The following is a 27645-nucleotide window of genomic DNA, read 5'->3' as shown; positions in this document are numbered from 1 at the left end:
TGTCCAATGGGCAAGATGACCTTGCAACAGTGAAAAATTAATTTGGCAGTATTTCACCGTCAGGACATGGTACACACCTCAGTACATGTTCTACCTTTCACATACACTGCACCCTGCCCAGGGGGGTACCTTGGGCCTACTACAGGGGTGTCTGATGTGCATAAAAAGTGAAGGGTAAGGCCGGGCAAGTGGGTGCATTTGTCAGGACAACAAGGCAGTTAACAAACTGCGCACCGGCACTGCAGTGGCAGGCCTGAGATCTCTTTTCAGGGCTACTTGTGTGGGTGGCACAACTAGTGCTGCAGGCCCACTAGCAGTATTTGTATTACTAGTCCTGGCACACATAATGCACTTTACTAGGGACTTTACTAGTAAGACAAAAATACCAGTTATGGACAACCAATTACCATAACATTTTATACAGGGAGCACTTGCACTTTGACACTGATCAGCAGTAGCAAAGTGCCCGAAGCACCTAAGCCAGCAAAACACAATCCATCACAGCATCACAAATAGAGGAGGTAAAGGCAAAAAGTCAGGGGTAACCATGCCAAGAAATACCAGGTCTAACAGTGTACATAAATATTGGAGGGCGTAATAGATGGTCTGGGAATACTGGTTTTCCTTTTTATAGTGGTTATCAGTGCTACCCCACTGCTTCTCTGATACTGCTGCCCACGACAATGACCAGTCTTAGATGAAGTGAGATTGACAATATTAAATAAAGAAGACAAAGGAATGTTGGCAATAGAAATTGAATAAATGACACTATTAAGTGACAGAGGAGGGAATGTGAATCCATTTTTTTCAGGTTCCATTTTGTAACACTCAATAGCCTTCCTAATGCTATGTCCACTAAGTCCTTTAATTTTTCCCATGCACTGTAAGACAACTCCAAGACCTAGGAGGAAATGAGTTTATTATTGTATTCCCAAAATTGACCGATACTTTATGTGTTTTTGGAATAAAAGTAAATGACAACAGATCCAACCTACAGCAGTGGCAAGGCACATCTATTGCTCATTTTTATCACCCCTGATGCAGCTCAAGGGACAGAGGTTTTAATTTGGACTGACCTGCTGAGTCTAGATTAGTCAAGTCTGTGCCTCCCTGCACCATCTGATTTGCAGATGGGCTGCTGAACTTGAAATATGATCCTAAATTAAAATCTATCTGCAAAAAGCTAAATGGTTGGTATGGTTCCAAAAATAAGTTTATGATAGAATTCAACCATATTTCTACTCAGGGCTTTAAGTGGGCTGTGTCCTGCCGGTGCTCAGCAACGGAAGTTCTAAAAAGCAGGTGCTAAGACAGGTCTCTATCAGGCTCTCAGTTGTTGCCCTCAGGGTGAAAAAGAAAGCTTAACTCTGTAGCAGTACCACCCTTCGCTGCGTTTAAGGTAACTTCAAAGACGCGTTATAGTTCTTTCACAGTCTCATTTCAGAACTGAAGCATTTTCAATATTCCATACAATGAAGCCATAGTTGTTGTTTATTTATCTTACACAACTAACAACCATTGGCAAAGCCAATAGCCTTGAATTGTTGTGGGTTTAATGTTACTTGTTGTATTGTATATCTGTATGCAATGACAGAAGCAGCAAAATACCAGAGCACACTATGCTAAGCACAGATTTTTAACTTGTGTATTTTTAAGCCACATGCTTAATTACATCAACCACACCACTTTGAGAGACCCCTTAGTTTTTTCATTCCACTTAAATACCTATTTCTACCTGGAATATTGTGTCTTTCCAGAATCACAACAGTTTCAATAGTTCTCTGTTACAGAAGTGGAGTGATGAGCATTATATCATGCAAAAGGGTTCACAAGGAAAATTGGTACTCTCGCAACAAGTTAGTTATGAACTCTACAAGAGCCTGCTCCTCAGCTTACTAGTAGCTACTGAGAGCGGGATAGATAAGGATGGTATTTACACTGCACAAACTTGGTGAAAACTCAGTACTCCGCTATACCCACTAAGATGGACCTTTTCATCTAACTGAGGCTGAAATCATGAATTGAATACCATCTCAATGATATTGAAGCAGATTTTGTCCTACAGTAATGACAGAGAGGAGTAAGTTTGCGAACCACAAAGCTTTATTAAGCATAAATCAATAGTCACCTGAAAGAAGCATGTATTTTGATAACCTCTCTTTATTAGTATTTAGCACAATAACAGTACAGTTCGGATTTCGAGAAACTGCAAAAAAGAAAAGTTGCCAAGATATTCAATGACATCAAATGGCAGTTACATTCACAGGTCATTCAATTATCAAAGTAAATTCATGGATGAGTTTCTTGTTTATCACACACCTAATGCAACACATGTATAGAATCTGGATCAAATCTGGGGTAACACATAACACTGTTATAAAGACAGGAATAAAAATCCAACAAACCTTCCCCCTACGGTCACATACACCGCAAGCTGAAAGTGATATGTATTAATATAATCCAGGCAATTCAGTTCAGCAAATGTAAGTACACATTAGAAGACAGGATATGTAAAATGAGGTAAAATTCCATTCCCATAAAGAGAAGCTCTCTAATGTTGGTGAGTAAGTCAGATAATTTAGGCATAGCAGGTATCAGCAAATATACTATTGAAAGAAGAAGCAAATTAAGTATCTGGTTAGAATGGAAAGGATTGTGCATGCACTTTGCAAATGCTGTTGTAAAGGCATTCACATCGTAATTCGGAATGCGGGACCTCTGACTTCTTGTCGGGCAGTCACATTTCCGAAATGATGCCGGTCAGATGCTCGTCCAACCAGCATCATAATGATGCCCTTATTGCTGGGATTCTGCCCAAAAACAGAAGTAGGCGCAGGATTATAGGACGTTGGTGTATAGGGACTAAGGGCTAGATGTAGGTAACTTCAATTTACCGATTCATAAATACCGAATTTTACCGATTCGGTATTTATGAATCGGTAAATTAGAAGGAGGGAGATGTAGGTAAAATCTTTTTTTGATTTACCGAATCTGTAAAAATCGGTATTTACTGAATCGGTAAATACCGATTCGGTATTGCCCATTGATTCCTATGGGCCTTAAAGCCCATAGGAATCAATGGGCAATACCGAATCGGTATTTACCGATTCGGTAAATACCGATTTCTGCAAGGGTGCAGGGGGTGTCACTTTGACACCCTCTAGCACCCCAAATACAGGCACGTGTAACATGTGGCACACATACATGCCCTCAGGGCATGTCTGTGTGTCACATTGCACAGGTGTGCATGCACAGATGTGCATGCACACCTGTATTCGGTATTTTACCACCCAATAGGATTGGGTGGTAAAATACCGACTCTTAAGGGCCTGTGGTACTCTGTGAAGTGCCACCTACATCTCATTTACAGAATCGGTAAATTTACCGATTCGGTATTTTACCGATTCTGTATATTTACAGAATCTGTAAATTTACCGATTCTGTAAATGAGATGCCCCCTACATGCCAAATCCTAAATACCGGTCGGTAAAGGCCGAAATCGGCCGTTACCGACCGGTATTTGGGCTCCTACATCTGGCCCTAAGTCATCCTATCACCTTACTACCCATGAGCCCAGGACCGACTAGCTATAGTGTCTCACTTGTTCTCCTACTCACTCACAGAGAAACAAATGATTAGACACCCCAGAACATAACACTCCCAGATCTCTCAGGAATCGCGGTAACAAGACACAACCCTTTCGCTCACACTCTTGTACTTGTCCAAAATTACGTGCAGTATACGTACCACAACACGCAGAAGAAAGGATAGTACAAATACTGTCAGCATAGCAGCTAGTCCATATATCATGAAGGGAGATGTCATCATGAAAAGACAATAGAGCCTAACCTCCCTCCCCTTGCTAAGAAGCAGTATTATTATACATTAGAAAATCTCTGGGCTTTGTCAGCAGACCCCATACCTTAGCTTATAGATGGTAGATCAACATCATAGGTACTGTCTCGCTCTTCTCCCTGGGAAGGTCCCTCTCCAAGTTTGTGCTACCTATTCGTGTATTCCAATAAAACCAAAGTGCATTGTTCAAACAACAGCTACATCGGTATGTTTTTTCTAAGGGCTAAGGCCTGGCCGGAACAAAATAACAAGAGGCATTGTTGTTCGACCGTGCTCACAATGTTTAGTCAAAATCCCAGGAACCTGCAGAGAGTGAACACAGCGATGAGTTCTCATCTGAAAACAGCCATAGAAATTATTGCAAAAATAAAGCCATGTAGTAACGTGCACAAAGCAGTGGGCAAACTGCAGCATGCTCATGCTAACTTAGAGAAGACGACAATGTCTCAATGCACCATGTGACACACTTAGATTCCAATTTAAAACTTAGCTTAGAGAAAATCATCCTATCGCCAATGCTTTGAAATGTTCAAAGTCTGCAGTATCTCTACTTTGTAGGGTATGGTAGGGTGAGCTATGCCTGCATTTTAACATTTCTGTTTGTGTCCCACAGTCCCTTGACAAGCTGCTTGAAGGATGTATGTTTGTGTGGCATTGCTGCTACTTCTGGTGATCCTGGTGAGTCCAGTGGACCTTCAGAAGCAGGACAGTTGCATGCAGGGGCATCCTGGGACGCCTGGAACGCCTGGCCACAATGGCTCACCTGGAAGGGATGGACGAGATGGATTAAGGGGTGACAAAGGAGATGCAGGTACAATGATGGCAACTGAGACCGCAGAAGGACATCTATAGTTCATAGGTTGCTCTGGTATATTCGTGCTGCCATCATAGGATGGGTTTTGAAGCAACATGACCTTGAGTATCTGATCTTATACAACTGCATTCCCACATTGTGAAAAAACTCTTTCAACATCAAATGTCGTACTCATATGTAATGTGCAGGCATTGTATTCCATGCAATGACACATGCCAACCACTTTCTACTAAGATCAGTCTTTATATCTGAGCTAAAACTGTAAATCTCTGGCAGTAAGAGTTATCTACTCTGTACACAATCTTTGATGCCAGAGGTTACTCTACTACAAAAGTGAAAATCGGAACCTGGCCTATATTTCTTTTCATTCACATTTGTGGGAGTCTTTTCCAGTTGACCTGGGTCTTGCTTCTTTACTTTTACATTTTTAGAGCAAGCTGAATAATAGTTATTTGTAAAATGCCTAAGGCCTTAATATAGGCTTGAGTCTCTTCAAACATTCCATGCTTGGGATGGGTTTCTAAGGGATCTTGTTATTTACCAATATTGAATTGTACAGTTACTTTTCCTCTTTGTACTTTGATATTTAGTTCAGGGCTGCTGTAACTATCCAATTCCATGCCATTATGGACGCTGTTTCCAGTCCTGAACTTTTCACCTACAAATCATTTATTTCATGTGTGTTGTGTAGTGCAGTGAGTTCAATAGAAGCAAAACAAGACTACAGCACTCAAAATAAATTAGGCTATCACTGAAAAGTGATCATCGGTCCTGTTAGATTTGGAGTTTGAGGTTAGAGTGTCTCGACACATATACAGGCAACATTATACCCTGAACCTTTATTAGGCTGGAAATAGTCTCACAGAGCTTGGCAATGTCAAAGCTCTACACAGAAACGTTTGGTGTCTTATCACATGGCATGGTGGCCCCCTTCCAGACATTCTCTTACTGGCAAGGTATAAAATGTGTTCCTAACTCTTCCAAGGTGGTGGCATTGGCAGCATGTTGGGAACCCTCATCAATTCCAAAGTCTGTCCGATAAAGCCCATGCGCCATTGTGTTGTTAATGTAGTGAAATTTCTCACTGCAGAAGTGATGCAGATGGACTATCATTGTGACACTGTGGGGCCTGCATAATGAATGAGGTACAACGAGTCTGTAACCTATTCTTACAAGCTCACATATAGAAATGGGAGTATGCGACCATACCATGTGCATTGTAATAGCGGTGTCGGGACCGCTGACCGTAGGTTGGTCGATCCCGAGAATGCACCGGTGTCCGGTGGACATAAGTCCGCTGTCATTGTGATCACCCCTTTATATCAGCTATTGAAACCACATTTTCTTTCTGTACTGAGTGATACCCCATAGCTGCTAACCACATAGCTGTACATTGAGGTTGCCTTATACAGACTTTGTCAAGATCAATAGTCTACACAATTTTCCCATGATTTATTTTTTTTACAGAGTTTTATATAGCGCGAACTAGACCCGAACTGAATCGGGTATCAGAGCGCTTTACATAGCACCAGTTACGTTACATGAGGACACGCATTCATTTTAGGCACGGGGAGATTAAGTGATTTGCCCAGAATCACAGGAGGTTTTTGGCGTCGTTACTGAGACTCAAACCCAGATCCCCAAGTCCGAGGTCGAGCACCCTAGCCGTTAGGCCAGCTCCTCTCCCCATTATTATGACCATCAGACTTACAACAGAGAGCATCATATCAGATCAGACTCTATTGCTTGTAACAAGACCTGAGGTATGTTGTTCCCCTTGGCATTTTCATAGATAATTTCAAATATTAGAAACACAGAAGACTGGTGGGCAACACAAAACCTTCGTCGGTGGAAAACAGTTTCTGACTGGTCTCCATTAACATTAAACTACTCTTTATTTTACTAAGGATATACTCCCCCCTACTATATATGTAGCTTTTTCTTCATGGCCTTAAAAAGCACAGAAATCTCTTACATGAAAAGCTCATATAACCTTAAACAGAGACGTGAGTTACACATCAATCTTATAAGAAAATGCAAAGGCTGGGGACCTTGAGTAGCCATCACCGGAGAGCCTAGTATTGGATGCCATGTAACACAGGAATGCAATATCTTTCACATGTACCACCATAATGATACACACAGAAGGATTTAACACCGTGCATGCTCATGACGAGGTCAGCTCGTCATGAGCCATGGTGCTCGTGTGCTCATGACAAGCTGAGCTCGTCATGACCGTTAAAACGCTCACATGCTGGGCTAATTCCCCTGCTGTGCGAGCGTTCCACACAAAGGGGTGTGGTCATGACGAGCTCACCTCGTCATGAGCACACGAGCACTGTGCCTCATGATGAGCTGACCTCATCATGAGTATGGGGCGCTGTGCGTGCCCCCCTCCCCCCAGCACAGCTGGGGAATATGCCCCGCAGGGAAGGGGTTAAATAGCCTTAAAATCAAATGGGAAAAAGACATGGCCCCCTGCTGAGGACAGAGACCGGGTAGAAGCCTTGGATTTTCCACATTCCACAGAAGAAATCAATTAGGTTGGATTTCCGCCTGGTGCAGCTTAAGGTACTTCACAGGGTATATTATACAAAGTCCTTCTAAAATATTTGAAAGGTCGGAGGATGACAGGTGCCTGTGGGGCTGGGGCAGAGGGAGACCTTCTAGTAATGGATGTGGAGCTGCTCCTTATCCCACTGTATTAGAAGAAGGTGTTGGGGACCTAGAGACACTGCTGAAGTCCTGGAATTTCCCTTGGATCTTAAAGTATCTGTTGTTTTTCTTGGAAGATATTGGACCAAGATGCCACAACAGACTGGAACTATTCATTAATCAAGGTTTGATCATGACAAAGATGGACACAGTACAGAAAATGCGGTAGTCTGCACTCACCAATGATAAGTTCATTTGTCACAGCATATGAATTAGTGTACAGTGGCAGACAAAATGGTATATAAAGGTAGGGGCTTCCCAAATGATTTTGAACAAATTTTAGGTAGCATAGGCAGATCACGCCAGATTTGCTGATGAGTATAAGGAGATCATCAAGCTCCTAAAATAATATTTAAGTCGTGACCCATATAGGGCTCTAACTCACCAATATTGTAGTCAAGTGCAATTATGTAATAATCCAAACCATATTGCCTCTAAAATGTTTCATAAAAAAAGAAGAGGTCATGATTCGATCCTCAATAGAAACCTCAATATCTTACCAACATTGTTAGCTTCTACCATGGCTAGATATGTTAGCACTGATCCCATGCCTACCATGTTTAAGGCCTACAACCCCATGAGATCACATTCCTCCACTCCACCCATCTCCTCATTACCACCCATGCCCCCTAGAGCAATGAAGCCAGACAGCATACTATGTGCATAATCCTAGGTAGCTGAGACCATAACCTGGAACAAGGTTACATCTTCACTGACACACACCAAAACACTGTCACCCCACCCCCTTTTGACATAGCTCTCTGTGCCACATCTACCAACCTCCTCGCAGTTCTGTCCAGGTACACCAAAACAATCTCCATGCATAACCCTTCTTTATATGCGAGCTGTGGTTACTCACTCCATACTCCATATTATTGTACTGAATAGAATACAAATCTCTTAAAAACACTCCGACAGGGGGAGTGGCTAACAACAGTCGAGTCGAATGGCGGCTCCCTAGCGAGGCTCCTCAGCCCGCGCCAGAATATCCGACATAAATCCTGAATAAATCGTGTGCAGACCCCGGAATACCGGGAGGGAAAGGTACATGTGCCTTGGGGCCCAGAGAGAGATGTTGCAGAGTCCCAGGGTGCCCAAACAGCAGAAAAGAACTCGGACCGAGTCGGACTGAGAGCGCAAGATGGCGGCAGTAATGTGATCAGCGGGTCGAGCCCTGGAGCTCCTGCACCAATTAAAAGCACCAAACACAATCCGGAGTCCCTGCGCGGATTGACAGCCTCCAGATAATCCGAAGAAATGACTGAGGCAGCGTAGAGAGGATCATCTTAGACGGCGACAACTCCAGACATCAGGGGGGCGGTGAGTGCAGAGTGAGAGTGCGGCGTCTAGCTACCCGACCGGCTGGATCAGAAATCGAGGCCCCGGTTGGAGCGAAGAGTGGGGCCTCTGCAGCGGCCCAGCGCCCCTCCCCCTGCGCCCTCCGTAGAGAAGTCCGGCTAGATGGCAGCACATACCGGGCGCAATTGCGGGAGACATCGGGGAGGTGACAGCAAAGAAGCCCCCGTGAGGGGCCTCCTCCTCACCCCAAGTGACATTAGGCCTTAGCGAGTCAAATTGGGACTATGTGAGAGGCCTTAGTGAGACCGCAGCAATAGTTTGAGAGGGGGAGATGAGGTGGGACAAACTGGGAGCCCCTGAAGAGGAGAGAGCTCCACAGATGACCAGCAACAGGCGCGGGAACCCGGGTGCAAACTGCGGCCTGGGCCTATGCCAGAAGAGGACACTGGGCCCTAACTGTTAGTGCCACACCAAGAGATCCCACTAGCCACCGAAATATTAGAAGACGCGGGGAGGTGACGGTGTTGCGCCATTACAAACCCCGGACAACCACAAGGGGCTGGTCCTTGGGAAACCCGACAGGCCGCCGAGGAGACTGTTTTCTCCACTGGGCAGGTGGCGGGGACTACTGGGGCAGGCCTCTGACAGCGGACACTTTCCCCAAATACAATGGCGAGTGGAAGAGGACCTAAAGTGTTGGCTGAAAAAAAACTGGCAAAATTTGCATGGTACAAGGCAGGAGAGGAGCGGGTTAAAGAGCAGACGAAGCTGCAGATGGAAAATGCGGCACTTCTCCCCAGACTGACCTCACACTCCATGACATAATGGAGGCCATCTCGGGGGTGCGTACCTCCCTAGAGGCTCGCATTGATTCAGTGAATGTGGAGGTGTCCTTACTCTGGGCGGACTTTCGCAAAATGGATGTTAAAGCTAAAAACCTAGGAGACATGACGGCCGCGCTGCAGGTGGACACATCCCAGCTCCAACAGCAAGTCAGCGAACTGCGAAATCAACAGGCCATGATGGCTAAACAGCTGGATGATTATGAAGGGGAGGCGTGAAGAAATAACATTCGTATTTTGGGGGTTCCGGAACGTGCGGAGGGGCCTGCAGCGGTCCTCTACGTTGAAGATCTTTTCACAAACCATCTACAACTTAAAAGACTTTCCGGCTACTTCTCCATTGAAAGAGCCCATCGGGTCCCTGGGGGTCGCCCTAAGCCGGGGGCTCCTCAGCATCCGCTCATTGCTCGGGTCTTCAATTTCAGAGACCGAGATATAATTCTGCAGATGGCCAGAGCTACACCTCCACTTAAGATTGAAAATAGTGTGGTCACCTTTTTCCCGGCTTACACAGGGAAGGTCCAGGCTCAAAGGCGCAGCTTTATGGCTGTAAAAAAATAACTCAGAAATCGCGAAGTAAAATATGCTTTGCTATTCCCTGCAACACTACATGTAGAATCGGAGGGGAAGACGTGGTTCTTCTCCGCACCAAAGGAAGCCTGGCACTGGATGGAAGGGTGGCACAGAATTGGGGGTCCGCGTGGGGGGGGCGGAACGGAGGGCCCGCCCACCTGGCTCCATACAAGGGACGGAACAGGAAAGGGTGAGACGGGGCGCAATGTAATACCCTGAACTCCAGTTTGTGACGGACCAGACTCGTTCACAAATAAGCGATCAAAGAGGGCAGAGAAAATGGGCGATATATCTGCACACCATACCTGGTGAAGGGACAGAGACCTGGTAACAGCACAGGCCTTGGACTTTACACTGAACAACACGATCAAAACGGTGAAGGCGAGGGTGTGAGAGCTGCAAGCCAACACCCATGTGTACTTTGGGGGGGGAGAGAGGCACTCTGCCTAGTTCAGGTGTGGGTACTTTTAAATCCACTGGCAAGGGGCAGGGAGGGGGGAAGGAGGGCAGTTTGGGGGGAGGTCGGGGGTTTGTTTGTGTTCACAAATCACAGGTCGTTAAGAGCATATTTCACGTTAATTCTGGACAGTTACATCAACGGGGTAATTGCCGTCATCTGGGTCAAATTTGATGTGCGCATCAAGTTGGCCAACGGTAGGCAGGGGGAGATTCGCCCCACGCGGCTGCTATCCTGCCCCTAAAGGACATGGAATATTTAAGTTTACGTCTATGGACGTATGATGGCGGGGTTAACATGGGCATGTCACTTTCAATGATGATGTGGAACGTGAATGGGATGGGGGACTAAATCAAGAGGGGAATTGTGCAGCAATACTGAAAAAGACAAGCCCCTGATCTAGTGATACTCCAGGAGACACATATGGTGGGTAATAAATGCAAAGCCCTTACGAGATGGGGATATAAGCTGTTGGTGTTTGTGGACTTCACCTCAGGATCACGGGGCACGGGTATCCTAGTAAAAAAGAATGTGGCACTCACATTGAAGCACGCATGGGCTGATCCAAGGGGCAGATTTGCTGTGGCAGAGGGGCAATGGGAGGGCAAGATATTGAATATGGTCTCAGTGTACTTCCCCCCGGCATTGGGTAAAGAAGCGCTGGTGGACCTGAGGAGGATACTAGCAGACATTTCCGTAGGCACCCTTATAATGAGGGGGACTTCAATATGACGATGGACGATAGCAAAGATAGACTTCCACTCAGACAGATGTCTCGGCTGCACACACACATATGGAAGAGTTTGCCACGGCCCTGGGTCTTGTAGACATATGGCGTACATTACATCCGGACGAGATTCAGTTTACCTACTATTCTAACGCCCACAAAAGCTCCTCCCGCATTGATTATTTCCTAACACATTCAGGGTCCCTTGGACAATTTCGAAACCCCCGGGCGCTCCCGAGGGGCATTTCAGACCACTCCCCAGTTACAGTGGAACTCACACTTTTCGTGCGCCAGCCACGAACCACACTGACTCTCAGTCCATGGTTGCTGAAGATCCCCGATATCAAAGAGGAACTACTGGAACAAATCAGTAACTACTTTAAACAAAATGTAGGTTCAGTGGACTCAGCACAGACAATATGAGAGGCCTTCACAGTGGTGGTGAAGGGTCAAGCCCTGGCTCTCAGGGTAGGGTATACCAAGACACGACAACAGCACCTCGTCCAGATTGAGGACGACCTTCAATGATTAGAAGAGAACTATAATACTGCCCCCTCAGAGGACGCTAGACACCGCCTGACACTCAAACAAGAGGAATATAAGATCCTGGTGAGGGAAAAGATACAGGCTAAGCTCCTTCACACAACACACAAACTGTATGAGCTGGGAGACAGAGCAGGGAAACTATTGGTGTGGTTGGAGAAGAGGGAGCAGGGTGAGAGGTGGGTGCCCCAGTTGACTCTCAGGGACGGGTCGCACGTTACACACCCAAGGGACATAGCCAACGCATTTGCTGACCACCTGGAAATAGTGTGTACACCCCATCTACTCCATACACTACGGAGGACTCCCGCCAACTCCTCGTGGATAGTGATATACCGATATTGTCTGACAGCGATAGGGATGCATTAGACAAGGATTTGACAGATCTCGAAATCCAACAAGCAATTAGTCAAATTCCGTTGGATAAGGCAATGGGACCCAACGGGATCCCCATAGAATTCCTAAAAGTATTGGCCACCCAGGTGACACCACCACTATGGGCCATGTTTGAGGAGAGCTATGAGAGGGGTCTTCTACCAGAGGACCAGCGACTGGCATCTGTTCTAGTGATCAGAAAGCCGGGTAAACCCCCGACTCATGTGGCTCCTACCTCCCAATCTCCCTAATTAATGCGGAAGCAAAGATCTTAGCAAACGTTCTCGCCATACACCTGACAGCAGTCATCTTCTCGCTGGTTCACCCAGATCAATTGGGCTTCATGCCTGGGAGAAATACGGCACTTAACATCAGACGCCTCCATAACGTAGTAGGGTGCCAAGAGTTTCTCGAATAGGACGCAGTTGTCCTCTCGCTGGATGCCTCGATGGCGTTCCACTCCATTGAATGGCCATATTTATTTGAGGTATTGAGACATATGGGCTTCAGTCCCAAATTTATGGGATGGGTAAGATTACTGTACACAGATATTAAGGGACAGGTCCGAGTAAATAATTACACATCCAGATCTTTCCCACTGAAAAGGGGCACTAGACAGGGCTGCCCTCTTTCCCCCCTGCTCTTCTCTCTGATGCTGGAGCCGCTGGCCTCGTGGGTTAGACGAGATGTCATGGTGAGGTGTTTGAAATGGACGGAGGGACATGATGATAGAATATCATTATATGCTGACGATATATTGCTCTACCTAGCCTCACCCTACAAATCCCTTCATGGGGTTTTGAATATTTTCACAAACTTTGGGAAATACTCAGGCTATGCAATAAATTGTAGTAAATCAATGCTGTTCGTTCTGAAGGGCCAGGCTCCCCGACTGCCCGCGGGCTGCATGGTGGAGGTCACCACAGAAGGCTACTGCTATCTGGAGATCTTTGTAACTCCAGACCCCAACTTTTCTATGAGCGTAATCTGGCTACCCCTCTGGCTCGACTAAGGGCAGATGTTAAACACTGGCGTTCCCTGCCCCTGTCCCTGGTAGGGTGGGCGGCCCTTTTTAAGATGCTAGCCCTTCCTTGATTCCTGTATATCATTCAAAATTGTCTACACAGGATCCCAGATGCATACTTCTCAGGGGTAGAACGCTGCTATGGGATGGTGGATCCCTTCGAATAGATATGAAAAAGCTGACCAAGGGGTGGTATGATGGGGGCATCGCCCTCCGAGACGTCCGCCTTTACTATTGGGCATCACAGCTGGTGGTGGTGAACCACTGGATGTACAGGCCCTGGGTGGACCCGGCATACATGCTAGACAGATATCAGATGGGGAGAACGGGATATCTGGAGGCATTGTATTCTAAGGCTCGGAAAGGTCGATTTGTAGGCCCAACAGCCCACACAGTAATGATATGGCACCAGGCAAACTCCCGTCTGGCTGGGCAAAGACCCTCACTAAAGCTACGCCTATGTGGTGTATCCAGAGATTGGGTCTTCTTGGCCGCCACCCAGGGTTTGACAAATGGGACATTATAGGAATCTCTACGATAGGAGACTTGGTAAAGAAGGGTGCACTTCTCAAATTCGGAGACCTACAGAAGACGTATGGCTTGGCCCAGCGGGAGGTGTTTAGATATCTTCAAATTAGACACACCCTCACCACAGCTCTCCCAGACATCACAGAAATCCCAGACTCATCCACTCCTGAGGACAGGCTTCTTTACAGACCATAGCTCACCAAGCCAATCTCACTCACATATAAAAAACTATGCAACAATCTGCCATATACTTTCCACAAACTTCAGGAGAGAAGGCAACTGGACCTGGGGACTATTGATGACGATGACTGGCAGGCTGCATTGATGTCTCCTCGGGAGGCAGCCATAACACTCTGTTATAGACTCATTCAACTAAAAATCCTACATAGGTCTTACCTGACAGGAATAACCCTGGCGAGGATAGGCTCTAGGACATTCCGGTAAGGCTGCCGGTGTTTTTATCTCCGTTACTCTTGCAAAATACCTATTTGCCAAAACTTTTAGATATTTTAAAATTGTAGTGCTTACTTCATTTTACTGCGCCCTTGCACTGTTACATGCTGTTCTGTTCCCTGCTGGCTTCCCTGCCCTGGTCCACCGCGGCTGTGTGCTGTTTGAGTGGAGGGCGTTCCAGGAAGCAGTAGGTCCAATCACTGGCACTTCCGGTCTGAGGGAGGGCGGAGTTACACTCCCGCGCTCTCCACGATATCAGATGGAGGTGACCAGTGGACATGTAGCGTTATTCAGGTAAGGCTGCCGGTGTTTTTATCGCCGTTACTCTTGCAAAATACCTATTTGCTGAAACTTTTAGAAAATTTAAAATTGTAGTGCTTACTTCATTTTATTACGCCCTTGCACTGTTACACGCCGTTCTGTTCCCTGCTGGCTTCCCCGACCTGGTCCACCGCGGCTGTGTGCCGTTTGAGTGGAGGGCGTTCCAGGAAGCAGCAGGTCCAATCGCTGGCACTTCCGGTCTGAGGGAGGGCGGAGTTACACTCCTGCACTCTCCACAATATCAGACAGAGGTGGCCAGTAGACGTGTAGCGTCATTTCGGTAAGGCTGCCGGTGTTTTTATCTCCGTTACTCTTGCAAAATACCTATTTGCTGAAACTTTTAGAAATTTTAAAATTGTAGTGTTTACTTCATTTTACTGCACACTTGCACTGTTACACGCCGTTCTGTTCCCTGATGGCTTCCCCGCCCTGGTCCACCATGGCTGTGTACCGTTTGAGTGGAGGGCGTTCCAGGAAGCAGCAGGCCCAATCGCTGGCACTTCCGGTCCTAGGGAGGGCGGAGTTACACTCCTGCGCTCTCCACGGTATTAAACCTATGTGCCAGCGGACGCACGCAGCGGGTGCACCGCTGGCGCGCTAAGGCAAGCCCGTCTGTGCCCGTCTGCGACCGGCCGGGGCCAGGGGCCAGAACCCCTCCTGTGTCAACTCAACCCCAGGTACCGTTCTTAGATACTCGAGAGATGCACTGATAGTCCTCTCTCACAAGGCAGACAATGATAACACACGATGCGAAAAAGCCTACCCAGGATTTACAAATGGGCCATTCTCCTGCCTTGGTTGTAAATGGTGCAGCTTGAGGCAAAATCAGAAAGGCAGGGAGGCAGAACTAGACCTCTGCAAATTGTCTTGTATTTATTTTAACGCTAGATCGGTACCAAAGCACTGCCACGATATCTGGGACACTGTCAGTGTGAGGAATCCCAAACTCGTTTTTATCACTGAAACCAGGCTGGATGAAAATAATTTCCCTGACGTTGCTAATGCTCTACCGGCCAACTACAAAATAGTTAAACGAGATAGGCACGGACGAAAGGGAGGGGGGGGGGGTAGCGATACTATTTAAGGACCACCTGACATGCCAACCTGTCCAAGTGGCACAACAGGTTGAACACGAAATATTAGCTTTCCAGCTACTCCATGACGGTCTCACTATATATGTATATGTATGTATAAATCATTTTGTGACACGCTCTGTTACTTGGGAGTATCCTGGCGTGAGGGAAAGTGCAGAGAAGAAACAACAAGAGTCAGCTTAAGTCACACTCCTAAAAAGATGGGTTTTTAGATTTCTCTTAAAAAGGTCAACACACTGAGTGGAGCGCAAGTGAAGGGGAAGAGCGTTCCAAGCGCGTGCTGCCACTACTGCAATAGACTGGCCTCCTAGTCTGGATCGCTTGAAGCGAGGAAGGGTTATTTTAAAAAGAGAGGACGATCTAAGAGCTCTTGTGGGAGCATAGAGAGTAAATCTCTTTTTCAGATAGGCAGGTCCTTGATCGTGACTATAATGGCTGGCGCTGTGATCTACAATCCTCCTGGTCACCAAGTCGAACATAGTACCTGGCTACTTACCCAACTCATCCCAGTATGCCTAAAGCACAAGAACTACATTATAATAGGGGACTTCAATGTTCACTACGAAAAAGCTGATAATCCAGTGACCTCACAATTGGAGAACGACATGCAGATCCTGCAATTGAAGCAATGGATCAAGGGGCCGACTCACACAGCAGGGCACACCCTTGACCTACTTTTTTCTAACATCGAACATACTCTAATTCATGAGATAAAACCATTATTATGGACAGACCACTCGCTTATATCATTCTCACTGGGTCTACCGGCTAAAACAAAAAAAACAACCTGCAAGCCCCAGCTGTCAACCAATAGAGCCTGCAGACTAGTCACCAACACATCGTTCCAATCACACTTTTATTGCCATAACACCCAGAACCTGAGCAATCTCCCTGTCGACACGGGAGCAGATAACTTGGAAACGGAAATCAGAGTGACATTAGACCAACTTGCACCTATGCGAAATCAAAACAATCGCAGAGACACACCACTGAGAAATGGTACACACCACAACTCAAGGTTCTTAAAAGGAAATATCAAAATATGGAACACCAATGGAGACTGTCCAAACAGGAAACAGATAGAGCACGGTACAAATCTGAACTTAAATCCTACAATAACGCTATAAGAAATGCAAAAAAACTTGCACAACGAATTAAAGAAAACTGTAATTCAGCTAAGGAGCTCCAATAAAATAGTCAAAGAACTCAGCAAACCAGCCAGTATGTCCCAAATTTTACCCCTTCAATAGAAGCTTATAAAAAAACGTATTTTCGGAGAAAATAAGAAAAATTTACTCCACCTTCAGCCCGATCACAAAATCAGATACAACTAATCGGAATTTCTGGGCGCTCACCCAGAAGCCCCATCAGAGATGAGCAATTTTTCTCGCATCACTGAGACCGAGGTCTTAAAAGCAATGGGTGAAGTAAAATCTGGTTTCCCCCTAGATCCTTGCCCCCATTTCATTTTCACTCAGGCTGCCCCAATCCTTTGGCCCTATTTCACACAGCTCCTCAATAACTCACTTCTGGCGGCCGCCTTCCCAGACAGCTGGAAACAGGCTGTAGTAATGCCTTTATTGAAAAAAGCAGGAACAGATGTGCTCAACCCTGAAAATTATCAGCCAATCTCTCAATTACCATACCTCTCCAAAGTGCTGGAGAGGTTGGTAAATAGACAACTATCAAATTACCTTGAAACTAACGATTTACTCGACCCCTCTCAGACAGGTTTCAGGGCGACCAACAGCACAGAGGCCACGCTACTGGCAGTACTGGACAACATCAGAGCGCGGACTGACCAGGGAGAAGCGATAGCCCTGATACTGCTAGAACTGTCGGCAGCGTTCGACACGGTCTCACACATCAAATTGCTGGATACCCTCTACGAAAATGGAATCCACTCCAAAGCTTTGGAATGGCTCAGTTCGTTTTTAAGTAACCGAACACAAACAGTTCAACTAGGTCATTTCCAATCTAAACCTAGTGCCATCAGCTGTGGTGTCCCGCAGGGGGCATCGCTAAGCCCCACTCTATTCAACGCCTATGTATCATCCTTGGCGAAAATGTGTAGAAAATGGGGAATTGGCATCTGCTCCTATGCGGATGACACACAGCTGATGGTAGCCCTCGAGGAAAGACCTGAAGTCACTGAAATAAAACTGCATAATTGCCTCTCAGAGATGGCACAATGGATGTCCGAGCACCATCTGAAATTAAATGCCGGGAAATCAGAAATCCTGCTTTTTGGAGGGGCCAACTTAATTTGGGATGCCACATGGTGGCCCCAAACCCTTGATACTGCCCCAACCCCCAAGCAATGCGCAAGAAACCTGGGCATCACTATCGACAATGCCCTCTCCATGAAGGACCATGTGCGGGCCCTCTGTGGAAAGGGCTTTGCAACCCTGAAACTGCTGACTAGACTCTTCCCTTGCATCCCGCTGGATTGCAGAAGAACAGTCACGCAGGCCCTGCTCATAAGCCAACTTGACTATGGAAATGCCCTATTTGTGGGCATGAACGAGCTCCTCTTCACACAGCTACAGGTGCTGCAAAACGCTGCAGCCAGGCTGGTGTGCAACAAAAGTAGATTAAGCTCAGCATCAATGTGCATGAAAAACCTGCTTTGGCTACCTATGTGACAGAGAGCAGTATTCAAACTGCTCAGTCATGCACATAAAGTACTACATCTAAACGGCCCTAGAATACTGCAGGGGAAAATCGAAAGCATTAACCAGAACTAAGCGCATCAAGAAAGTGAGGACAAGAGGGCGCTCCTTCTCATATCTGGCCGCTAGGAAATGGAACGAACTTCATCTGGATCTACGCCTCACAACCAACTACATATCATTCAATAAAAACTAAAAACTCATCTGTTCCCCAAAGACTAACATCCATCTGTTCCTACCCCATCTGCAGCCTGGCCTTTCTCGCCATTAGCGCCTTGATATCCTTAGGGATGAAAGCTGCGCTTTACAAATAAAAAAATTAATAAACGCACTCTGCCTTCCAGGTTATCAACAAGACGCAACTTTTTACCACATGATATGGGAATGCCCGGAAGTGAGTCGCCTGTGGGAGGGAGCCATGGAACACATCCTAGAGGCACTGGGGAAGGAACACACCCTCACACCTCGCCTGGGTCTCTTGAATAAATGGGAGCCGACAGACCTTACAGAAATCGAACAACATTTCATGACATTAGGCTACACAAGAGGGAGATAGCTAGGAAATGGGGAGTAGCGAACAGACCCTCACTCCAGAAATGGGTTAAAGAATATGATAAATGCATGATTGCGGAAAAAGAGGTGTTTAAAGCGAGAGAGTGCCCGGAGAAATGGGATAAAAAGTGGGGCAAGTGGAATGCGCATCAAGGTGATTTATGTGTGTCCCCATCAACAGAATTAGAACTGCAACGTACTGAAAGGCGACTTCGGAATTCACCCTGATTGCAATGACTGTATTACCCAGATTACTGTTATGTATGATGAAATATTCCAAATATCTTTCAAATTAATACGTGATTTATTATTGTTCAATTCAATAAAAATACTTTACAAAAAAAAAACTTTCCAATAACAACCTACTAGAAGATGGGACTTCTGTACCCAGGGCCGGCTTTAGAGCTGTTGGCGCCCGGTGCAACAATTAGTTCTGTTGACCCCCCCACTCCATGACCATCTCCTCGGATTCCCTCACAACCACCAAGGCCAAAGTGTCCCATATCTCTGCATAGACCCTCTTTCACATATATTTCATTTGTTTTAAAGCACTGGTAAAGGCTGACTTTACTAATAAGAATCTACCCAAACAAAGGGGTCGATTATGATGGCGGACGGACCTGCGTCTGTCCGCCACCCCGAGGTGGAGGGACTGTCCGCAGGGGCAGCGGCGTTACCTCCGTTGGAATTAGGATGTGACCGCCACCCTGGCGGTCACATCCCGTATATTTAACATTGCGGCGGGTGCTGCTTTAAGCAGCACCCGCCGCAAAGTTAAAAATGCATGCTGTGCATTTGCATGCAGAAAGCGGCAGGCAAGGAACTCTAACACATCATCCAGGAATTCACCAAATCTGCCAGCGAAACCACAGACATCACCCCATTCCAGGACCTCTGCGACAAACTTGGAATGTACTTCCACCTGAAAATCAAGAACCTTTTCGACAACTTCAACGACCAAACACCCAACCCCGCAACCACCGCACCCTCCAGCAACACGAGCAGCCCACCATCGCCCCCTGGACACGGGTCACGACCTAAAAGACCGCCTCAACCATAAAAAAGCATCCACTCTGGAGCCCCCATGGACCCCTGCCCACCTCACATCTACCACAGAGCTGCAATTGCACCAGAATTATGACACACCATCAATGCCACCTTCATGACCGACTCCTTCCCCGATGACTGGAAACGCGCAGAAGTCAGACCCCTGCTCTAGAAACCCTCAGCAGATCCCACAGCCCCCAAGAACTTCCAGCCCATCTCTATCCTCCGCTTCACGGCAAAAGTCTCTGAGAAGACCGTCAAAGCACAGCTGACAAAGTTCATCGAAGACAACTCCATCCTCGACCCCTCCCAATCTGGATTCTGCAGCAACCACTGCACTGAGACAGCCCTACTCGCTACCACAGTCAACATCCGCATCCTCCTCGACCAAAGACACACCGCAGCCATAATACAACTCGTCCTGTCAGCAGCTTTCAACACCATCTCCCACTGCACACTCGCCGCCAGACTACACGACGCCCGCATAAAAGGAACCATCCTCGACTGGATCCGCTCGTTCCTCACTGGTTGAAGCCAAAGAATCAGACTGCCACCTTTCCTCTCCGAACCCACAGAAATCAACTGCGGAGTACCCCTTGGATCATCACTCAGCCCAACCCTCTTCCGCATCTACATGGCCCCTCGCCGCCATCGTCAGACAGCACGGCCTCAGCATAGTATCCTACGCCAATGACACCCACCTCATCCTCTCCCTCACCAAGGACCCCACCGCCACCAGTCTCAACTTCCAGGAAGGAATGCAGACCGCCGCAGCCTGGATGAACAACAGCTGCCTGAAGCTCAACTCGGAGAAGATATTTATTTATTTATTTGTGTCTTTTATATAGCGCGCAGCTACCCCAACGGGGTGTCCCGGCGCTTGTGCTCAAAGTACTAAATCCTGTCAGGGGACGCAGTTAGCAGAAGAGAAACGTTTTGAGCGCTTTGCGGAACGGAAGTTCCTCCTGGATCTTAAGCAGGTAAATGGGAAGTTTGTTCCACTGGGAGGAGGCACACACTTGAAAAGTTCTGCCCCAGAACGAGCTTTTTTAAATCTGGGAGAGACCAGTAAAAATTTGGAATTAGAACGGAGATTTCTGACGTTGCTGTAGGGACGGAGGCATGATAATAGATAGGCTGATCCATGTCCTTTTGTGGCCCGATAGGCCAAAGTCAGAGCTTTAAACTCGACCCTTTTGTGGACAGGCAACCAGTGTAACTTACGACGATAAGGTGTTATGTGTTCTCGGAGAGAAATGCCACAAACTAGCCGAACAGCGGCATTTTGAACTATTTGCAACCTATGGCACAGGCTTGTAGTTAATCCAAGGTAAAGACCATTGGCGTAGTCCAGATGAGAAGTAATTAATGCCTGGACTATTGTTTTTCTAGTATTGCTAGGTAAATAGTTAATGAATTTTTTGATCATCCTAATTTTAGAAAAACAGGCGGCGGAGACTGAGTGAACTTGGCTGTGGAAGGAGAGACTAGTGTCCCATCTAACCCCAAGGTTTCTTACTGATTCCCTAGGAGAGGGGGCAAGGCTCAGATCCACCGGCCACCAGATGTTCGAGTCCAGAGGGGAGGATTGATGAAAAAAAAGAACCTCGGTCTTTCCTGCGTTCATTCTCAGGAAGTTATTATCCATCCACCGAGCTATGTCTCGGAGACAGTTAGAAGATAGAATTCCTCGTACTCAGAACCACCCCATCAGCATGGAACAACACCTGGTGGCCCACTGCACTCGACAGCCCTCCGACCCCCACGGATCATGCCAGAGACCTTGGCATCATACTCGACTTCTTCCTCTCCATGAACAAACAAGTTAACAGCATCGCATCCAGCTGCTTCAACACCCTCCGCATCCTCCGAAAGTCTTTCAAATGGATCACCTCCAAGTCAAGGAAGACAGTCACCCACGCACTCATCATAACCAGCAGATTGGACCACGGAAATGCCCTCTATGCCAGCATCAACAAGTCTCCACTCTGCAAGCTCAAGACGATACAGAATACCGCAGCCAGACTCGTCCTCGGCATCCCCTGACATGAGCACATCAGCCAACACCTACGGAACCTCCACTGGCTCCCGTCATGAAAAGAATCACTTTCAAGATACCCACCCACGCCTACAAATTCCTCCACAACACAAGACCCCAATACCTCAATGGGAGAATCTCCTCCCACGTACCTAAAAAAAAACTCCGGTCCACCAACCTTGCCCTCGCCAAAACCACACGCATCTGCAGAGCCAGAACAGGGGGAAGAGCCTTCTCCTACATCATGGCAAAGACCTGGAACAAGCTCCCTATCAGCATCAGATGCGCCCCTCCCTGGACACCTTCAGGAAGACCCTCAAGACCTGGCTCTTCGACTGAATGTAACTGCTCCCCCCCCAGTGCCTTGAGCCCCTCACAGGTGAGTAGTGTGCTTAAAAACCCCCGATTGTTTGATTGATTTATTGACAGAGCAGTCTGCTTTAACTTAGAAGCAATGTGCAAAGAATGTTTGCAACATTTCAAACAGTAACAAATTGAAAAAAACACACAGAAAGATCCCACACCTGGTTAGAAAACTAGAGCTCAATTCAAAAAAATAAAACAAGACCAAAACAACAAGAATTCAACCAGTAGAACCAGAGTTATGAATTGTGAAATAATAAACTGCAATATAGCACCTGAAAGCATAATGCGCCAAATGCGGCTATCTGGTAGCGCTGAACAAGGTCACTGTCAAATATTCAGGCCGACCGCAAAGGAGGATGGGTTGGATTCAGTCCCAGATTATTCCAGCCGAAGGTTTACCTTCTCAGGTTGTATTACAAGAGTCTTGTTAGTGTTGGAGAAGGGGCGGGAAGAGCAAGGAGGGCATCGCGGGCGGTGGTCGGCATGGCGCTAAGAGCAGGGCGTGCATCACAGATAGGCGGGCTGGTGCTTCATGTCAGTGGTCCCCCGGGGGCTGTCAATGCTAATGTGCGAAGAGATGGGCTAGCGGAGGGGGGCTCACATTTGCCCTCAGAGCGAGCGAGCGGCGCGGTTTCAGCTCAAACGGAACAGTTAATGATTATGAAGAGCCCAAAAGCATGAGTTCCAGAACTTCAGAGCCACAACCAAGGGTGCATGACCTGAGAGTTACCACCTGGGGTTCAGGAACCTGCTGAAGATAGGTTCAGGAGCTGTTGGGGAGCCTTTATCATCCCTGAGCCTCAGATCAGGAGGTCAGCAGACTAGCCCTTTGAGTCACTCTGCAGTTTTGTGTTGAAAATGAAGTTGCAGGTCCAGTTCTTCCCCAGTCAAGATGTCAGCAGGTCAGCACAGCAGGGCAGCAGTTCCTTTAGAGCAGCAGTCCAGCAGAGTGGCAGTCCTTGTATCAGTACAGCAGTCCTTCTTCCTGTCAGAATATCCACAGGTCCTGAAGTGTACTCAAGTGGTGCTGTCTGAGGGCATTCTTTTATACACAGTTGTGCCTTTGAAGTGGGATGAAGCTTCTGGAGGCATGCACAAATGCCTTGCCTTACCTGGCTCCAGACTAACTACAGGGAGTATGCAGCCCTTTGTGTTTAGACAGAACACAGCCTATTCAGGTGTACAGAAGGCTGGGCCCAGCTCCTCTCTCCCAACCTGTCAGAGATGACCCATCCTGTCACATCTAAGCTCCCATTGTGTGCGGCTGTCTAGGAGGAATAAACAAAGATCAACTGCCAACTACACCCAGTCATGTGACCAAAGACAGGCTGTTGGCAGAAAATGGGTAAGGCAAGAAAAAGCCAACTTTCTAAAAGTGGATTTTTCAGAACTGTAATTTAAAATATGACTTTACCATAGTTTAGGATTTTAAATTAGGATTGCAGAGACGCACAACCTGAACCACTTATCTCTTCCCATTTGGAAATTACACTTATAAAATGTAATATGGCAACTCCAGTGTTATCCTATGGGAGAGATAAGCCTTGCAGTAGTGAAAAACTAATTTAAGAGTTTTCCACTACGGGGACATGTAAAACTTAAAAGAACATATCCAACTTTTGAAATATACTGCACCCTACCCTTGGAGCTGTCCATAGACTAACCTAGGGGTGACTTATATGTTTTAAAAAGGAATTTTTGGGCCTGGCAAAGGGTTTATTTTGGAAGGTCGAAATAGCAGTTTAGAACTGCAAACACACGCTACACAATGGCAGGCCTGAGACATGTTTAAAAGACTTCTTAAGTGGGTGGCACAATCAGTGCTGCAAACCCACTTGTAGAATTCGATTTGCAGGCCTTGCGCACATGTACCGCCACTCCACTAGAGACTTACAAGTAATTGAAATATGCCTCTTGGATATAAGCCAATTCTACATGTTTTAATGAGTGAACACAAGCACTTAAGCACTTGGTAGTAGTAGAAAGGTGCACAGAGTCCTAAGGGCAGCAAAAACAAATTCAGCAAAATATGGAGGGCAAAGGCAAATATTTGGGGGTGACCCTGCAAAAAGGGCCAGGTCCATCAACATTGCTTCAGTTCTTCCAGGTTCCACATTGTGCTGCTCATGTTAATCCTGAAAATATATACAATTCTGCAGCTTTGTTAGTTGCAGACATGTAGTTACCACAGAAAAGACCCCTCCCTAAATCTTCAGTGTCATGTCTCACATATACAACAACCGTGTGAATTAATGATGGACTAGCTTCACTTACCACATGCACATACCCATTGCATATTAAAACTCTATCAAGAAACAAGGCCTTCCAGATGCCTATGGGAGTTAGGTAGCAAATAATTTGAGAGGCCTGACAGAAGGCTACCTTTGTGAGCTCTCGGGTTCCCCTCCATCCTGTGGCATCGGAGCTCCCCACTAACGTTCTGCATTGCTACTTTTGGGGATAAACAACATAAATACAAATGTGGAACCTACTCCTTATCCCTCATGGGAGCCGCGCATATCCATAAGGGATACAATACATTAGCTTCCGAGCCTTGCCCTGGGGTGCAGCAGCCGCAGCCGCAGCCGCAGCCGGAGTACCTGCAGGGCGGTGACGTGGGGAGGGGGAGGGACAGGGTGGGGGGTAGTAATGTATGGATTACGGAGCTTCCCAGGTAAGTAAACATTTAAATAAATAAAACGAATTTCATTGAGTGCAATGCATCCCCAAATGCAATGCAGTGCTCGCAATGAAATGAAATTCGTTGTATTTATTTAAATGTTTATTTACCTGTAAAAATCCGTAATCCATACATTACTACCCCCCACCTTGTCCCTCCCCCTCCCCATGTCACCGTCCTGCATGTACTCTCACTGCTGGCCGTGGCTGGGGTGCAGTGAACTTCCCTACTCAACTTTCTCCCTGTCCAAGTGGACTTCTTTTCTGTTTCTTCTTTGTCCGGGGTTACCCTCTTCAGCTTGATTTGTAAAAAATGAAGGGTCTTATTTAGATCTCAGCGGATGGAATACTAAATCACAATATCAAGTATCCAATCCCCCAAGCCCCAAATCAGGCCCAGTAAATGTTTGCTTTTTGTCACAATATTTTGTTAGTATATATGCTGGCTATGGTATTTTGCAGAACAATATTTTTGTCCTTCATATTGTATCTCAATGTCCTGCTCTCTCGGGGTCCCCCTGTCCTTCTCTGTCTCTGTTGCTATTTCCCAGTCCTGTTTCTCATGCTGTTCCTTCAAAATATCCATACATTTCTCTTCCAGAATCCATGTGTACCAATACATGCCTCTCTGTTTTCTGTATATCCTTATCCCAACACAAATGAATACATACATTGATAAACTATAAAAAGCAATAAATTAGAAGAACAGCATTTTATCAGTCCCAATTTGATGATGTCCAGAATTTAAGGAGATTATAGAATGGCACCAAAAAATCTTTGTGAAGTGGTTTATCTTAGATGGCAAGGCTCAATAAACTGGAATATCTATTATCATGTATCCTTAAAAAGAAAATCCTGCTTTCATTTAGTCATTGCCTTATTGTCATTGTATGTGTTATTGATGGGATTTAAATGTGTCAATGTTTCTTTCTTCTCTTAGGTGAAGCAGGACCTCTGGGGATCCCAGGAAAAGATGGCAACAAAGGAGAAAGAGGACCACCAGGTGAGCATAATGTGATACTTGGTGTGATTTAAAGGTTGGCTGTTGTAAGGCATTTTTCTGCCAGCCACAGTAATGATAAAAATCTGACTTATTAAGAATTCTCTGCACTGTAGAATAAGGGAGGAAATTCCGCCTGTGGATGTTTAGCCACCATGTCTGATGTTGCTGACAGATTTACATTCAATGAGCAACTCTGGTAGTACATTTTCTTCACTGTCTGATGCCACTGGTGGAATTTGCTCTTACATGTGTACCTCTAGTAGTAATAATAGGAAAGATTTGTGTTGCGGAATGACTAATGAAAGTGGATGAGCATGCATCTTCACTCTCAAATTCTCCTTGTGCACGGTTTGACATGTTTTTCAAAATCGGTTTTATCCACACTATGTGTGGGAGGGTATACTCAGACGTGAGTCCCTTGCTCATTGCACCATCAGGATTCAAGCAAACCGGGCCGAAGAAGGCTGTGATGCCAGAAACCGGTCCCCGGGAGCTTGTTTCCTTCCCAGTATAAGAATTGGCTTGGTAGTTTGGTTTGCCCTGTTCCCATCATGCACTGGGACAGGAACAGACTAATTTGCATATAACCAGGTTCTGAGCTGGGATGGTGCAGTGAGCTAAAAAACGGTGATGGATTAAAACCATGATCTCTTGACTTGGTAAGAGTATTCTGCATCATTCAGAAACTCTGTCCATCACCACCCCCCTTTTTCAAAATCGGTTTTATCCACACTATGTGTGGGAGGGTATACTCAGACGTGAGTCCCTTGCTCATTGCACCATCAGGATTCAAGCAAACCGGGCCGAAGAAGGCTGTGATGCCAGAAACCGGTCCCCGGGAGCTTGTTTCCTTCCCAGTATAAGAATTGGCTTGGTAGTTTGGTTTGCCCTGTTCCCATCATGCACTGGGACAGGAACGAACAGACTAATTTGCATATAGCCAGGTTCTGAGCTGGGATGGTGCAGTGAGCTAAAAAACGGTGATGGATTAAAACCATGATCTCTTGACTTGGTAAGAGTATTCTGCATCATTCAGAAACTCTGTCCATCACCACCCCCCTTTTTCAAAATCGGTTTTATCCACACTATGTGTGGGAGGGTATACTCAGACGTGAGTCCCTTGCTCATTGCACCATCAGGATTCAAGCAAACCGGGCTGAAGAAGGCTGTGATGCCAGAAACCGGTCCCCGGGAGCTTGTTTCCTTCCCAGTATAAGAATTGGCTTGGTAGTTTGGTTTGCCCTGTTCCCATCATGCACTGGGACAGGAACAGACTAATTTGCATATAGCCAGGTTCTGAGCTGGGATGGTGCAGTGAGCTAAAAAACGGTGATGGATTAAAACCATGATCTCTTGACTTGGTAAGAGTATTCTGCATCATTCAGAAACTCTGTCCATCACCACCCCCCTTTTTCAAAATCGGTTTTATCCACACTATGTGTGGGAGGGTATACTCAGACGTGAGTCCCTTGCTCATTGCACCATCAGGATTCAAGCAAACCGGGCCGAAGAAGGCTGTGATGCCAGAAACCGGTCCCCGGGAGCTTGTTTCCTTCCCAGTATAAGAATTGGCTTGGTAGTTTGGTTTGCCCTGTTCCCATCATGCACTGGGACAGGAACAGACTAATTTGCATATAGCCAGGTTCTGAGCTGGGATGGTGCAGTGAG

At 46.5% G+C, this 27645-nt stretch overlaps 1 protein-coding gene across 1 annotated transcript in view; it reads left to right on the top strand.

Annotated features, from left to right (window-relative positions):
- Positions 1-4469: 4469 nt before the first annotated feature.
- Positions 4470-27645, top strand: part of C1QTNF9 (C1q and TNF related 9) — a 68524-nt gene continuing 45348 nt past the window's right edge. Inside the window, exons 1-2 of the mRNA XM_078655984.1 lie at positions 4470-4666; positions 25915-25977. Coding sequence (XP_078512110.1) covers positions 4492-4666; positions 25915-25977 — 238 coding nt within the window. The 5' untranslated portion in view covers positions 4470-4491. The remainder of the gene's footprint in view (positions 4667-25914; positions 25978-27645) is intronic.

The sequence above is a fragment of the Lissotriton helveticus genome, chromosome 8 (assembly GCF_964261635.1).
Source record: "Lissotriton helveticus chromosome 8, aLisHel1.1, whole genome shotgun sequence".
Lineage (NCBI taxonomy): Eukaryota > Metazoa > Chordata > Amphibia > Caudata > Salamandridae > Lissotriton > Lissotriton helveticus.
Note: the sequence above shows the minus strand (reverse complement) of the source record. Positions and strands in the feature narration are given on the sequence as shown.